This window comes from Peromyscus californicus, unplaced genomic scaffold, assembly GCF_007827085.1.
Source record: "Peromyscus californicus insignis strain IS unplaced genomic scaffold, ASM782708v3 Scaffold_5__1_contigs__length_169319896, whole genome shotgun sequence".
In the NCBI taxonomy this organism is placed as follows: Eukaryota; Metazoa; Chordata; class Mammalia; order Rodentia; family Cricetidae; genus Peromyscus; species Peromyscus californicus.
In genome coordinates, this window is record NW_026294573.1 from 55,708,587 (window position 1) to 55,722,845 (window position 14,259).

The 14,259-nt window shown below is 39.2% G+C and overlaps 1 protein-coding gene across 1 annotated transcript in view; it reads right to left on the reverse strand.

Annotated features, from left to right (window-relative positions):
• Window positions 1–10,578: 10,578 nt before the first annotated feature.
• Window positions 10,579–14,259, reverse strand: part of Hook1 (hook microtubule tethering protein 1) — a 48,024-nt gene continuing 44,343 nt past the window's right edge. The window contains exon 22 of the mRNA XM_052716283.1: window positions 10,579–13,824. Within this exon, the coding sequence (XP_052572243.1) occupies window positions 13,654–13,824 (171 nt within the window). The 3' untranslated portion in view covers window positions 10,579–13,653. The remainder of the gene's footprint in view (window positions 13,825–14,259) is intronic.

Consider the following 14,259-nt stretch of genomic DNA (forward strand, 5'->3'; position numbering starts at 1 on the left):
ACAGAGCAGTATGCTCCTGCAGACATCCTGTCTGCAGTTTATGGCCCTTGAAGATATCTAGATAATCCTGCTGAGCAGTCCAGATAATCCTGTTCAACTGGTTGTGGTTCCCTGCCAAAAGTCTAACCCAATGGTTTTAAATGTGGTTTCTCACTCAGTCTAGATCAATAGTTTCAAAATATTACCTTGCCCCATACCCCTTCTACCCAATTCCAAGTTGCCAAAGTATGTAATTCCCGGCTTGTGGTTTTTCTCTATTAAAAACTCTCTACACCTGAGCTTGTGGCTGCAGCCATATTTTGCTTCATCTGCCTGGCAGTGGCCCAGATTGAACCTGACAATAAATGGACCCCTATGTGCTTGCATTGGAAACCAGCTCCTTGGTCGTCTCTGGGGGTTTTGTGAAACAGGTACAACAGCTCTGGGTTTTTTTATTAATAAGACCTTTTAGCAATCCGTGTTACATTAGGGTATGTAGAAAAGAAAGGACAATTTAGCACTAACTTGTTCAGTGTGCATGCACAATGAGAAAATATTATATCTCAAGTAGAATTTTATGGAGAATCTCCTACTTAACATCTTATGCCTATGCACAACTTGAAGTGCATATATTAAAATCAGATGCATTATGGGAAGGAACATGCAGAGCAGAAAAAAAAATGACCTAATCTGCTAGTCAAAACAGAAAACCATTCTTACTATGGCCTTTAGAAACCAAACGGTTCCTTCTTTTGAATGCCATAAAAGAGAACTGCAAACAGACTCAGGATCCTTGAGTATCTTCACTCATGTGGCCTACTGTGCATTCTGATCTTTTTTCTTGCTTGTCATTAAAGTTTTTTTTTTTCTATTTTGCAAATCCATGGGAGATTTTATTTCAGTTCCTTGAATAAGAGGCTAAGAATCTAGAACACCTAACCTCGATTACCGTTAACACTTTCTTCTTTCACAGATGTCTATTTGATTCTCGCCTATTGAGAGAGTTCATTGGCAAGTGGTTCACAGACAGTCTGTCTTAATGTGTTAGAGCTGAATCCTGGATGCAACCTCAGAGGTTTGTCATAATGGCTCTCTCCTCTGGAAGTCTGTAGCTGCCTTATCGTGCTCTGCCTCTGAGTGATTCCCCCGGAAGTTAGCAGAGCAGGGATGATTCTCCATTCATAAGCAGGTAAAGCAAGTGGCATTGAAGTGTTTCTATGTTTTGCAAATGATTGAGTGACCTTGACCTTGGACCAGGAGTGGTAAGGTGTGATTACAGGAAGCAGGCTTGAGGAGCAAATGGGAAAGACATTCTGGCTCCATAGTACCTCCTTCCTCAGACCCCACCAGACGTTTATTCCAGCCTTTTCACACTGGACTTGGCTGTGTAGAATGTGAATCTCACTTGCAACTGGCCTTAAGCTTTGTTCATTTACATACCAGCTGTAACTCACTGGGCCCCAGCAGAGTATGTAAGAGCAGTATATTGGAAATGGCAGAATCCAATTGGATCTAGTTTGTCACCAAAAGAGACAATGGCCCTAAAAAGAGAGCCTGGTACCACTGACTATCCAGTGAGTTTTGATCTCCATCCCAGTTCAAACAAACTAACCAGATACACAGAAATAGGTCATATCAAAAGAACTCATCCCATCCCAGTGTGGCTCTACTGAAGAAATTTAAATAGCTCAAAAGAAGAGGTGCCAGGAGGCCATGGAACTTTTCTTTCTGGTTGGTTGATATTCAGAGAAAAGCCCATTAAAGTGACACTAAGAAAAAGGGACAGAAAAGGCTGTATGCGGGAAAATGGGGCCAGCCTTAGCTGTTACAAGCAAGGAAAGAGTGTCTCAAGGGATTGATTTTAGTGGGGAGAGGCGCCTGTGGTTCCCCTTGTCAGGTTAAAAAAAGTGAAATGCAAGGCTGACTGTGCTTTTCTCCTTTGCTACTTACAAAGATGCATCTCTAGAAAAATGAGGCCATGACTAACACCAGTAAAATCAGGCTTTGAAGTTCCTGAACTGAGTTCAGGCTGCAGATAGACAGGCAGGCTTTGTAGTAGGAGCTGGGGAGTGTTGTGCCCTGGGCACGAGACCCCCAAAGAGACCACTAGAGATACGAACTCATAGAAATGCAAAAGCAAGGTTTATTGAAGCAATTTAAGCTGCGGCAGGGCCCTCGTCAAGCCATCCAACACAGTGGAGGTTGGAGGAGGTGCCTGGCCCTCTGCAAGCTCAGTTTTTAAAGGCAAAAACCACAAGGTTACATCGGAGTGCTAGTATGGGTACAATTCTGATTGGCTCAAGTTTTAGGGGCTTTTCACAATTTCTGTGTTATCTTAGTTTGTGGTTTTAACCGGTTGTTTGTCAAACTTTATAGATTATCTCCAGCATTGGGGCATTCTGTTTTATCAATTGTTACCAGATAGTCCTTCAAACATCCTGACTTTGTACTTTGATGATCTCCAGCATTGGGGTATTCTATGGTTAATCAGTTGCTACCAGATGGCTCTTCAAACATCCTGATTTTGTCCTGGGATCTATATCAGCAGCTCTGAGAATTTTGAAACTCAGGCCTGTTTCAAGCTGGGGTGAGGGGCTTGCTTGCTTGAAATGGGGGTGCTTTGGTTATTCAGGGAGGTGGGCTTGTTGGGGGGGTTCACTAAATACATCACCCAAAGGAGCCATCAGCTCCAACTAAGCAAGTTGATGGGACTCGTACTGAAGACAGGCCAGGGTAACCAGACACCAAGCATAGGGATAAGAAGTGAAGGTCTGAGGTCAAGTGATCATTCACTCTCTCAAAGTAAAACTCCAGTTGTGTTTGTAAATAGAAAATGCCCCCTTATTTTATTCTGATTAGGTGCAGGTATATGGCAGAATCCTAGAATACAGCTACTCCAAGCACATTTCCTTATTTGGTTAGACTGCACTACACTTTTTATTCTACTTGGTGAAAATGGATGGAGCTGTACCTTGAAAGCAGCTTCAAATTAGAGTATTTTCAAGTCAATTCAACAAACATTTACTGGTCATGGACTATGAGTATGATGCAGTGATCAACAAGGGGAGGTACAGGAGCCATAACACCTCAGAGCCCTCAGTCCAGTGAAGAATGGAGATTACACACATGCAAATAAATCAGCACCCCCAAAAATTCACTATATGCATAAATATACACATGTATAAAATCATAGCTATAGCAGTCTAGTACTTCCTTCACTGCCAGCAATCTTTGGGGTGACAAAGTCCTCGGCATGATCCTTCTGTGCCTCCCCTCTCTTGTTTGAAAAGCAGTGCTGCAAATGGTACCCTCGTTTCTCTCCACTTCCTTTCCCTCCTCTCCCTTCTGTGGCCAGAGGTGTTTTTGCTTTTTAAAAAAAATTTTTTTACCAAGTATAATTTTTTAAAAGATGTATTTATTATGTACACAGTGTTCTGCCTGGATATATGCCTGTAGGCCAGTAGAGCGGACCAGATTTCATTACAAATGGTTGTAAGCCACCATGTGGTTGCTGGGAATTGAACTCAGGACCCCTGGGAGAGCAGCCAGTGTTTGCTCTTAAGCTTTAAGCCATCTCTCTAGCCCTAGGTATAAGTTTATATTGATAGTTTTCCCCTTGGCTCTCTGGAAACATTATTTGTTCTTTCCAGCTTGTTTCTGTTGCTCACTGTCATTCATACTGGGGTGTCCTGGCTCCCCTTGGGATTGTTTCCCCTCTATATTCATGCTCAGCAATGTATCATGCTTCTTGTTAGCATTAGATGTTTTCCTGATTAACTGAAATCCTGCCTGTGAGCTTAGCTTTAAAGAAAATCTGCACACATTTGGGCCATTATTTCTTCAAGTTTTTTTTTGTTTTGTTTTGTTTTACTGGAACCTGCATTCAGCTGCCATGTTTTTTGGACTGCAGTCACAGGTTAGAACCACAAATGCTGACTGACCAGCCACTGAGATTGTTACGTTTTTTTTTCACCCCTTTTTCTACTCAGACTAATTTCATTACCATCTTCCAGGGACAGTGGAGGAACATGGCTTTGTGGACATCTCGGTTTCTGACCTAGTTCCCAGCTTCAGGTCTACCCTCTGCATTCCCTATGCTTGTCTTAAGAGCTGGCAGCGGCCCCAGTGAATACTGATGCTTTCTGGGTCACACTGTGTTCTTGTGCATCCACCATGAATTGTTTGTTCTGCTCTGGCAAATCAAGGGCTTTTCTTCCTCTGAAAGAGTTACATTAGCCTGAGCAAGAAGAGAGGGCCAGCTGCAGAGGGTGCCTTCAGGAGTTGGCATGAGTCACTAGTGATGCTTACTATAGCTTCTAAGCTCAGAACAGAGGCTTCTCTTTGTCCAAATGCATCAAGGACCAAAACCATCATAGCACACTCATGCACATCACACTACATTAAGACTCCAGGGAATTGTCTCCTGGGGAGGCAGATGAACTAGGCTGCAGCTCTGCCTAACTGGCCAATCCCAGGTTTGCCAGTTACCTTCTGCTTGTGAAGTAAACAGCTTTCCTTAATTTCCTGCCCACCTGAAAAACAGAATGACATCCACTCCAAAGACAATGCTTGGTAAAGAAGTCACTATTCCCATGCAGGTGACTTTTCTTTGTAAGTCCTTCCTCCATGTGTTATTTTATAGAATGCTCTGATAAAGTCAAGAATGGCCACATGATTGGCTTGGTCAAGATGAGTAAAAGTTACAGGTGCTACCTGAGTGCTTGATCTCTGGTCAACAAGTTTTCTTCTCTGCCATGTGTGACAAAGGCATGAAACAAAGTCATAGCTTATTCAAGATGGGAATACAATTCCCTAAATAAATGTTTTGTTGTTAGATACTGGAGCTTCAGGACTGTTATTGCTGCATAACTTCCCACTTGCTTTGCCCTTGGTTGTAAGGACCAAAGACAGATGTCAAAAAAAAGCACAGTACTTAGTCAAAATATAGTAATCTTATCCCTGTACATGTTCGTGTCATTGGGAAATTTAGAGACATTTTTCTTCCAGGCTGTTTGATGTTTTCCTTACAAAACTCACAGAACAATATGCACTCCCTATTGACTAGAGGGGCAAACTCTAGTCAAAGTCTTTTCAAAGGTTACCATGCTGCAGTCACTGTAATCTAGAAATGTCAGAGAGGCTACACCATGAAGACTCATCTATATGGCTGCCTACATAAGACCTGAACAATGACGAGGAAAACAAAACAAAACAAAACAAAACAAAAAACCAATAGTCAGAACATGGAATGAAGAAATCTCATGGGGCCTCAACCCTAGACAAAAACTGAGGGCAACGGGGGAACACGGAGAAAGGGAAAGATGATCTTCCCCAGGGAACAGTTCTCCCCAATCGCTTATCAATAACTAGTGGTAGCCTTGAGATCATGTACATATAGGTTACATCATCCGGACTAAGCATGTAGTAGTTATGTATTTAAGAATATGTATGTACATATGTAACAACTTAAGAGAGGCCATGAATTTAGAAGTGGAAAGAGTTGGAGGAAATAACTTCAAAAAATAAAAATATTAAAATGAGACTAATATCTTAGGTATAGTATGTTTTTTATAAACCCATACATTTAAACATGTTTTTTAAAAATATCTCTCCCAGTCTGAGACTATTTTCATTGCCATTTCTTTGGACATGAATCTTTATGACAATTTTAAGAACATTTTTCTTTAAATGTTTTTTACATGTGACTTAATAATAGTTTGCCCAGTCCAAGGCAATATTGTCTCTATCTTTTCCTGAAAGGTTTATAATTATATGTAATGCTAACTTTGATGTTAAAAGTAAACCTAAAGTTATCCTTTTATAGCCAAAATTCAATTATGTTAGAATTAGTCATTGGAAAGATTAACATTTCTCCTTTTGAATTACCTTGACTCCTTTTTAATAAAGCAGTTGACAAAGCTAGTTCTTATCTAGGAAAAAAAAAATCTATTTTGAAAATCCCAAAGTCCATTCCTTCAAAAAGAATTGGGAATACTAGTAAAAACAGGCACAATCAACATCTCCAGGATTCAGAAAAATTGCCAAAGTCTTACAGCAATTTGAGCATTTTTTTTCAAATATAAAGAGCAGTTGATGCTAGAAGAGCAAGAATGTTGATGGGTTATGTCATTCTGTACGCTGTGAATATATGTTGCTCTGATTGGTTGATAAATAAAGCTGTTTGGCCAATGGTGAGGCAGAATAAGTTTAGGTGGGACATTCCAATTAGAAAGAGAGGAAGGAGAAAGGCAGAGCTGGGCAGATGCTGACAGCCGCCACCAGAAGAAGCAAGATGTAAAGTACTGGTAAGCCACAAGCCACATGGTGAAGTATAGATTTATAGAAATGGGTTAATTTAAGATGTAAGAGCTAGCTAGTGAGAAGCCTGAGCCAAGCAGTTATAATTAACATTAAGCCTCTGTGTGTTTACTTGGGGGATGCAAGTGGAAGAGATTTGTCCCAACTGCTGGCCAGATGGAACACAAGAAAACATTAGACTACATTTGGTGCCCAACATGTTGGCTCGAGTTTCCACCTGAAACCTGAGAATGCTTAGTAAGTGATTCTAAACGGAGCCAAAACCAGCTTTCTACTTCATGTCTCATGCAGGCCGCTAGACACCACAACATTCAGGCTTGAGCACAGCATGGCAGATTCCTGCCATGGTACACAATGGCATCTCCAAGCCGCACACTGCATGGCAGATTTAGCTTTTGCTAGTACAGGAAGAAAAAAAGAAAAAGAGGCTTCTGGGCTACATGGTGCTTAATGGACGCATAGACCCACTGCTTCTGAGAGTTGATGGTACGTACACATGGCCCAGAGCTGGAAGTGAATTACCTTTGCCATGTTAAAAAGCAGAAATGGGCAGAGTCAGCAGCCAAGGCTGCTGGTTTTTGTCCTAGCCATACACTTTAGCATTTTAAAGTCTCTCCTGGTCAGAGAAGGATTATAGATTCACAATAAGGCAGATTCAAATGGAATAAGACTTTAAACAGTTTACAATGTGTGTAAAAATGTATGCAGGCTTGAAAAAAAGAGGAAAAGGATGATAGACAGTTAATAAAGAAATACAGTTTTTAAAAAATAAAGTATTTAAATAGACAGCAAAAGTAATATAAAAATAAGCCACGTAAAGATGGAAATCACACAGACAGTGTGGATTATATTGTCTTTGGGATTTTTTCCTGCAGAGAAACATCTGATTGTAAAAGCTGCTGAGTTAAATCAATATGTATATTTTAAAGGTATCTTAACTTCAAAATTTATGTCTAAGAAGGTGTTGCTTTGAATAAGAGGTTCTGCTTTTGTTTCCACAGAATATGAGATCCTATGGATTTGTTCCAGGTTAAGATGGATCAGATTTGATCAAGCCAGACCTCCTGAACTTTAACAGATGGTACCTATCAACAAAGGTTATAGCTAGTCTTCCCAGGACTTGACCATTATCTCGAATTTTCTCAGGATCCTCATAAGACAACCAGCACCCCCTGTCAGCAGGAAGTAGCCTAGAACACTAAGTCCACATTTCCAAATAATAGATTATGGATGTTTGTCTTTGTTTAGGTTGTTGGTTACAAATTGTTATTGGTCATAGTCAATCTCTTTCTAAAAGAAGAAAGGGGAATATGATATAGAAATATAGGATATAGATATGATAGGATAAAAGGGTGGATTGTTGAACTTTAAAGAGCAACTTGTTTTACATTGGTATAGATTTTAGTTTATTGATACAAATTTAAAGTTAATTTTGTTATACTGTATGTATATTTCTACTCGTTTCATGTATTATGTTTGTGCAGCTCATTTAAATTGTAATGGATAATTAAGAAATACAGATTAATAATTAGTCTTCTATGATAGTCAAATTTATAGTCATGTTAAGTTTTCTAGGTAATTCAATTAGGTAGGTAAATTTCAAACATTTCAAAGAACTACAGAATATGGCATTTAAAATGTTTTTAAAACTTAGACTTTCTGGGCAGTGAGACATGTCTGCTCCTGGCAGCACCGATTTACTTCAAAGAGAAAGATGGGCGTCGAAGACACTCCATATGGAGTTTATCTTCTTGGCAAAAATAGCCATTTGGGCAAGAAACTGTTCTTGCCTGAACTGCTTGACAAAACGTTGTATCAGCTGGACATGCAGGACCCATAGGAAGGTGACCACTGAACTTTACAAGGTGAGATGGTCCTTCAGGTTCCTGCTTCACAGAAGAAACTGCCAGACATTCTACAAGACACAGAGAGAAGCGACTGAGAGACTCTAGGCCTCTAGGCTGAAGAATGGATGGCCCAACATTGTAGAACAATTTTGGGTAACTGTCCTGGTAGCCAGCTGTCTCTGTCATTCTAGATTTTTGAAAGTTGCTTACAATGCTCTGTTTACTTGGGTAATATTATATCCTTCTGAAGTCTTTGATGTAGTTGAAGACTAGATAGTTATAATTATGGTTTCCCTTGGTAATGATAAGAGATAAGGTAGATAAGAAACCCTTGACTCACAAATACAGGATAAGAAACCTGCTTTAATTTTGCCAAATACAAATAGACTAGATATTATAACTATAATTCTTGCTTGATAACTGGTTTGTTACATGTAATTTTACTATTTGGAAGTTAAAACCTTCCTTTTGAATAGAAAAAAAGGGGAAATGATGATGTCATTCTGTATGCTGTGAATATGTATTGCTGATTGGTTGATAAATAAAGCTGTTTGGCCAATGGTGAGGCAGAATAAGGTTAGGTGAGACATTCCAACTAGAGAGAGAGAGGAAGGAGAAAGGCAGAGCTGGGCAGATGCTGCCAGCTGCCACCAGAAGAAGCAAGATGTAAAGTACCAGTAAGCCACAAGCCACGTGGCAAAGTACAGATTTATAGAAATGGGTTAATTTAAGATTAAGAGCTAACTAGAGAGAAGCCTGAGCCAAGCAGTTATAATTAACATTAAGCCTCTGTGTGTTTACTTAGGGGACACAGTGGAAGAGATTTGTCATGACCGCTGGCCAGCCGGGACACAGGAAAACTTCAGACTACAGAATGTTTTTTAATGGAAAAATCACAGCAAGGAGACTGGTTTCAAAGCAGATAGCCTATATTATCTCAAAGAGGAAGTAACAGGTTTAAAATTTACTACAAGGATTTAGCAGTGTATATCCACTGGCAGGAGGAACCAGTAAACTTGAAGATGTTAATGAAATTATCCACTCCACAGGGCATAAGTGGGTGAAGAAAACTGAGCAGAGCTCCAAAGGCTTGTGTGTGACAAAAAAACCCAGCTCTCTAAAAAGGCAGCCATTTTACTGTGAAATGTGAAAGTCACTGCATGTACTTGTATAGTTATAGGACAGTCATACATAGTATATTTACCAAAAATACTGGCTGGTGCATCAGGGAGCTGGCAGCAGAAAGTGGGGGAAATGTGTTTGAGATCTCAGGACATGCTTAGCTTCTGGGTTGATATTAGTTACTGGTTTGCTAATACACCTAAGCTTTACACCTGGTAGTAGCTACAAAGGTAACTATTAAAACAGATAAAAATAATTTCAGTTCTGGGTCAGAAACATTCCAAGTCTCCATGATCAACCAGTTAACTTGGTCTACAAACTACAACTCCCAAAACAACTTGATGTGACTGAAATTTACACTTATACAGTATAGTCAGTCAGTGGCATCATAACTGCCAAGACATCAGCAAACCAAGTGATTTCCTTTAGTTAGGCCACCACAATATTCTACAGTTGAGAAGTTAAGTCCTATAATAGTTTGTGAGGTTTCCTGGGTATCACCTAAAGTGAGACAGGTCTTTCACCTTGCCCCTGTCCCTATCCTTTTATATCTGGAACATTTCAATGGTCATGTAATCATTAGTTACTGATCAGTCAGCAACAGCAACAGAGCTGAACTTTCCCAAGACATGTTTCGAGAATATGGGACACCTGTGCTTTTCTACAACCCATTTACAGATGACAAACACAGGTTAGGCATGGCTAGGGTGATGGACACAGTATACAATATGAAATGGCTTTACACAAGAGACTCCTAGGCTAGAAGCTCACAGCTGATGGGTTCAAATGTAATTTCTGGGACCCGTTTTTTACTGTTCAGCTGTACCAAAGGGGCACATGAAGCTGTGGGGTCACAGGGCTAGGGAGAGCATGCTTGTATTTTCCATATGCAAGCTCAGTGCTATTCACATCCAGTTGGCCAGAAATTACATGGTTCTGCCTGCCACCTAGTCACAGGAGGTCCAAACCCCAAGGTAATGTAATAAGTTATTAATGAAGTAATTATATTAAGGAAATTATTAATAAAGGGATAATCCAAGAATGGATTTTGAGATTAGTCCTCAATATACCTAAAATTATATACCTAGAAATATTCTGGAGTCCACATTAACAAAATACATCTACATTCTAGTGGCACAACTGGAGTCAGAGGACACACAAAAATCACTTTTATACACCTTGTTCACACAAATAAAATGGACTTGAATTCATGCAATTTTGCTTACCAGTCTAAGTGGGTTGGGTTTAGTCCTTTAGTAAAATGGGAAATAAACACGCACTTGTAGCCACTAAAAACACCACCAACAACTGATACAGAAGCAGAAGTTTATTTACTCAAAACATTTCACAATTATATTGACAATCATTTATTTAAAATAATATTCTAAATACTTACAAAAATAAATCAAGTATTGCGTCTATTTTTCAAGTATGACAGTATTTGTCATAGAAAATAGAAAGGACCTTTTTATAAACTAAACACTGTACTGAGACTTCCTCAAATTCAATAACTACACACTATTTCCTCTGATGATTTGTGCTTTATAAGTGTCCAAACTATTTCTGTGCAATAAACAAGTTCACAATAAGACTGTATGTATAACAAGCCATATACATTTATTTTTACACAAAGTGACACTACTCTGGCCTAAATCACTGTCACTCCCAAAGGCCAGATGTACATTACACAAAAGTAGGTGTATTTGTGAAGTGTTTAACATCCAGTCATCAACAACCTACCAGATCTTACTAAGGGATACTCTGCTAAAGGATGCTAGGCAAGGTATTTTTAACTTACACTAAATCATTAGTCTTAAGCACTGGAAAAAAAAAGAGTAAACTTCAAATATTTCTCAATACATTAAGTTAGTTTCCAAGATAAACAATTTGTCATAATTATATCCAAAAAGAGAAAGGAATATCAATCCAAGGACAACCGCTTGAAATTCAAAATTGTTTCTAACTTTATAACCACTGGGACATAAATTTTTGTCAATTCCAAGTTTATACATTCAATCCTCCCTTGCAACACATTTGTAGAATTATGGTTCCAGATGAAACACGTATGCTTTATACCTGGCAGACACTGGTCTCACTGCATGAACCACACAGGGAAAGAATCACCCTGATCACTGCCTCAATTTCTGTGATTAGTCTCAATTATATAGAACTTTACATAGTTTTGTATAAACATGTATCAAATGTTTGAAATTCTACTTAAAACTAGAAAAATCAGAAAATTTGCCTTTTCTTTATTAAGAAAAGAAAACTTATCCTTATGTCCTTATTTATGCTACATTAATTATTTAGAAATTTATGAACAATTACACTAGAAACATTAATTTATTGAAGTTCATCTTTTATAGTAAGTTCCATTAAAAGAGAACTTGTAAAATCTCAATTATAAGCAAATACAAACACTAACATCAATATCTTCATTAACAAAAATATACCCAAATGCCACAATTTTTAGAAAATTTTAAACAGCATGCTAAAGTATTTTCCAAAGTCTTATTTCACTAAAAGACACAGGCAAGCAGACACCATAAGAACATACAAAAATGCAAACCAACAGTTTAAATGCACAAAGCATCAAAATCTAAGAGGTAGTCAACAGAAGGAACCCTGATAAAACAAAATATCCTGGCAGATGCCGCTAATCTCAAAACCCCAAATCACTGTGAAATTCTTGTGTTGTTAAGTGGTTAAAAAATCACTGGGCAAGGATTTAAAGGCAGTTATCTACATGAGTTAACACTTCAAATAGAACAATACTCATATTTATGAAGGACTAAGAATAAAGTGTATTCCACAGCTCTACAGCCCGCCAGCTTAATCTGGCTCACACCCATTTTGTTGACATATTAGCATCCCTCCTTTCATGCTGAGGGGAGTGGTGAGGAGCTGACCCATCAGGGATCATGCAGCCCACAAGCACACTCCCTCACAGAATGCCTGCTCACGTTCAGTGTATACACAATGCTGCGACATTTGCGTTGCTGCACTCTTGTCACCATCTGACTCTTCTCTAGATATGAGATGAATTATTCTCACTTCTGTAGTCTAAGGATCAAAGAATTTTCCCAAGTTACCAAAAACCAAGCTCTGCTGTGACACTGCATCACACCAGAACTCTCAACAATGATGAAAACGTGGCTGCTATGTGTTGGAAATGTGTCTGACACAAGAATGAACCACTTGTGGCTACATCAAGCAATACTGATTTAACAACTAATATTCCAAAGTGTGACTTTAAAAAGTGACCCCAAATTAGAAAGTAATGTCTCTGAAAAGAACAACCCTGGGCAGAAATGAACTGAATGCCACAAATCCAGCTCCAGAAACTCCTTAAGAGGTAAGCAGAAACCACACTGGTCCTAAGCTGTTCCATCATTGTTTCTTTACAGAAATAAAGCAAAATTATACCCTTCTTTGAAAACAAAGGCCACAACAATTTCATGCTCAAAAGCATATGGATATTTCAACATGTATTCTTCTAGTTTGTTTTCCAACAGAAAGGTACCTCTTAGAAATACCAGTTTATTTCCCACCTTACCATTTCAGTCAAGCCCTCTTCATTCACAGCAGTACATGTACAAACTGAGATACAACTCAGAGAAACTGCAAATGTCTACTCAGTCGCTTTTACAAGACAAAGTCATTCCAACAGTAAAGGCTTCCACGCGTTATTGTGGATCCTCTTGAGGGCAGAATTAGCAAGTAGAGGAAAGCTTTGTACACACCAGGTCAAAGAAATTACCTTGCACAGTTCTTATCTACATGCCTTACTGGAGGCTGCTTCCCATAAAGCAAATCTAGATATATTACTAAATGACAAACTATTACTTTTTCTAACTTAACTGACTTGCTGTTACAACTGAAAGCATAAAGCTGGAATATGCAGTTGCTTTCCCACACATGATGCCATCTCAAGACAAATACTTGTTTTTATCACACTTCCAAGTACTCAAAAGTGCTGCCCAGGGACAGAGCTGATTTTGTATTTTGTTTTCGGAGTAAACTTAAATGTTAACTTGATACATTTTGACATAAAAATAGTTGATACCCAGGTTAGGAACGTAGCCAGTTGGTAGATGGCTTGACCTAAGTGCAGGTTTTGATCCCCAGCACTGTATCAACCCGCTATGGTGGCACACAACTATTAATCCCAGCATGCAGGAAGTGAGGGAAGGACTGATCAGATGGTAAGGTCATCCTTGAATATGCTGTAAATTCAGTGCCAGTTTGGGGTATAGGAGACCCTATCTCAAAACAAAATCCAAACAAAACTAGCTGCTACCAAGCATCTTAACCTTTGTTTTCCATCTGGTAGTTTCTTGGGGTACAAAACATTTTGAGGCACTTCTGTTCGTGTTTGCTTTGTGGACTAGTCAGATGCTGCGGCTGGGACTTTAACAGAGAGATTTCTCCGGGTGCTGGTGATGTGCCGCTGCTGTGCTAAGAATGACCGCGCTGGAGCCCCCGCACCGGCGTCTTTGCAAGCACCAGTGCCGCTCACAAGCCGAGACTCCATGCCCAGTTTCTGAAACGCCAGGCTCTGAGTAAAGAAATAGACAAATAAGGAACATGCGAAAGCAGTGCAATTATTACAGCAATCCTAGCAGGCTAATGGTTTCCTGATCAGCAGAGAAAAAAATTAAGGATTCCAAAGCCGATTCTTCTATGTCTGACAACACTAGGAAGAAGACACTAAAATAACTGCCTCTATTTCAATCCTCTAAATTTTAAACCATTAAAAACAGTGGCCTAAAACAACATGCCAGAGCAAAGTTTAATTATAACAAGAAAAAATTCCAAGGCAATTCTGTGTGTGTGTTAGAAGCATTGCTATACCAATTGGACAGACACATCACACAGAGGAGCTTAGCAAACAGATCTGGAAGGTGGCAGCTGGATATATCTATGGCCTCACGGACAAAGTACTCTAGTTTAGGCTACTGGTTTTCTGATGAGAGAAGGTATTTCTCTATTA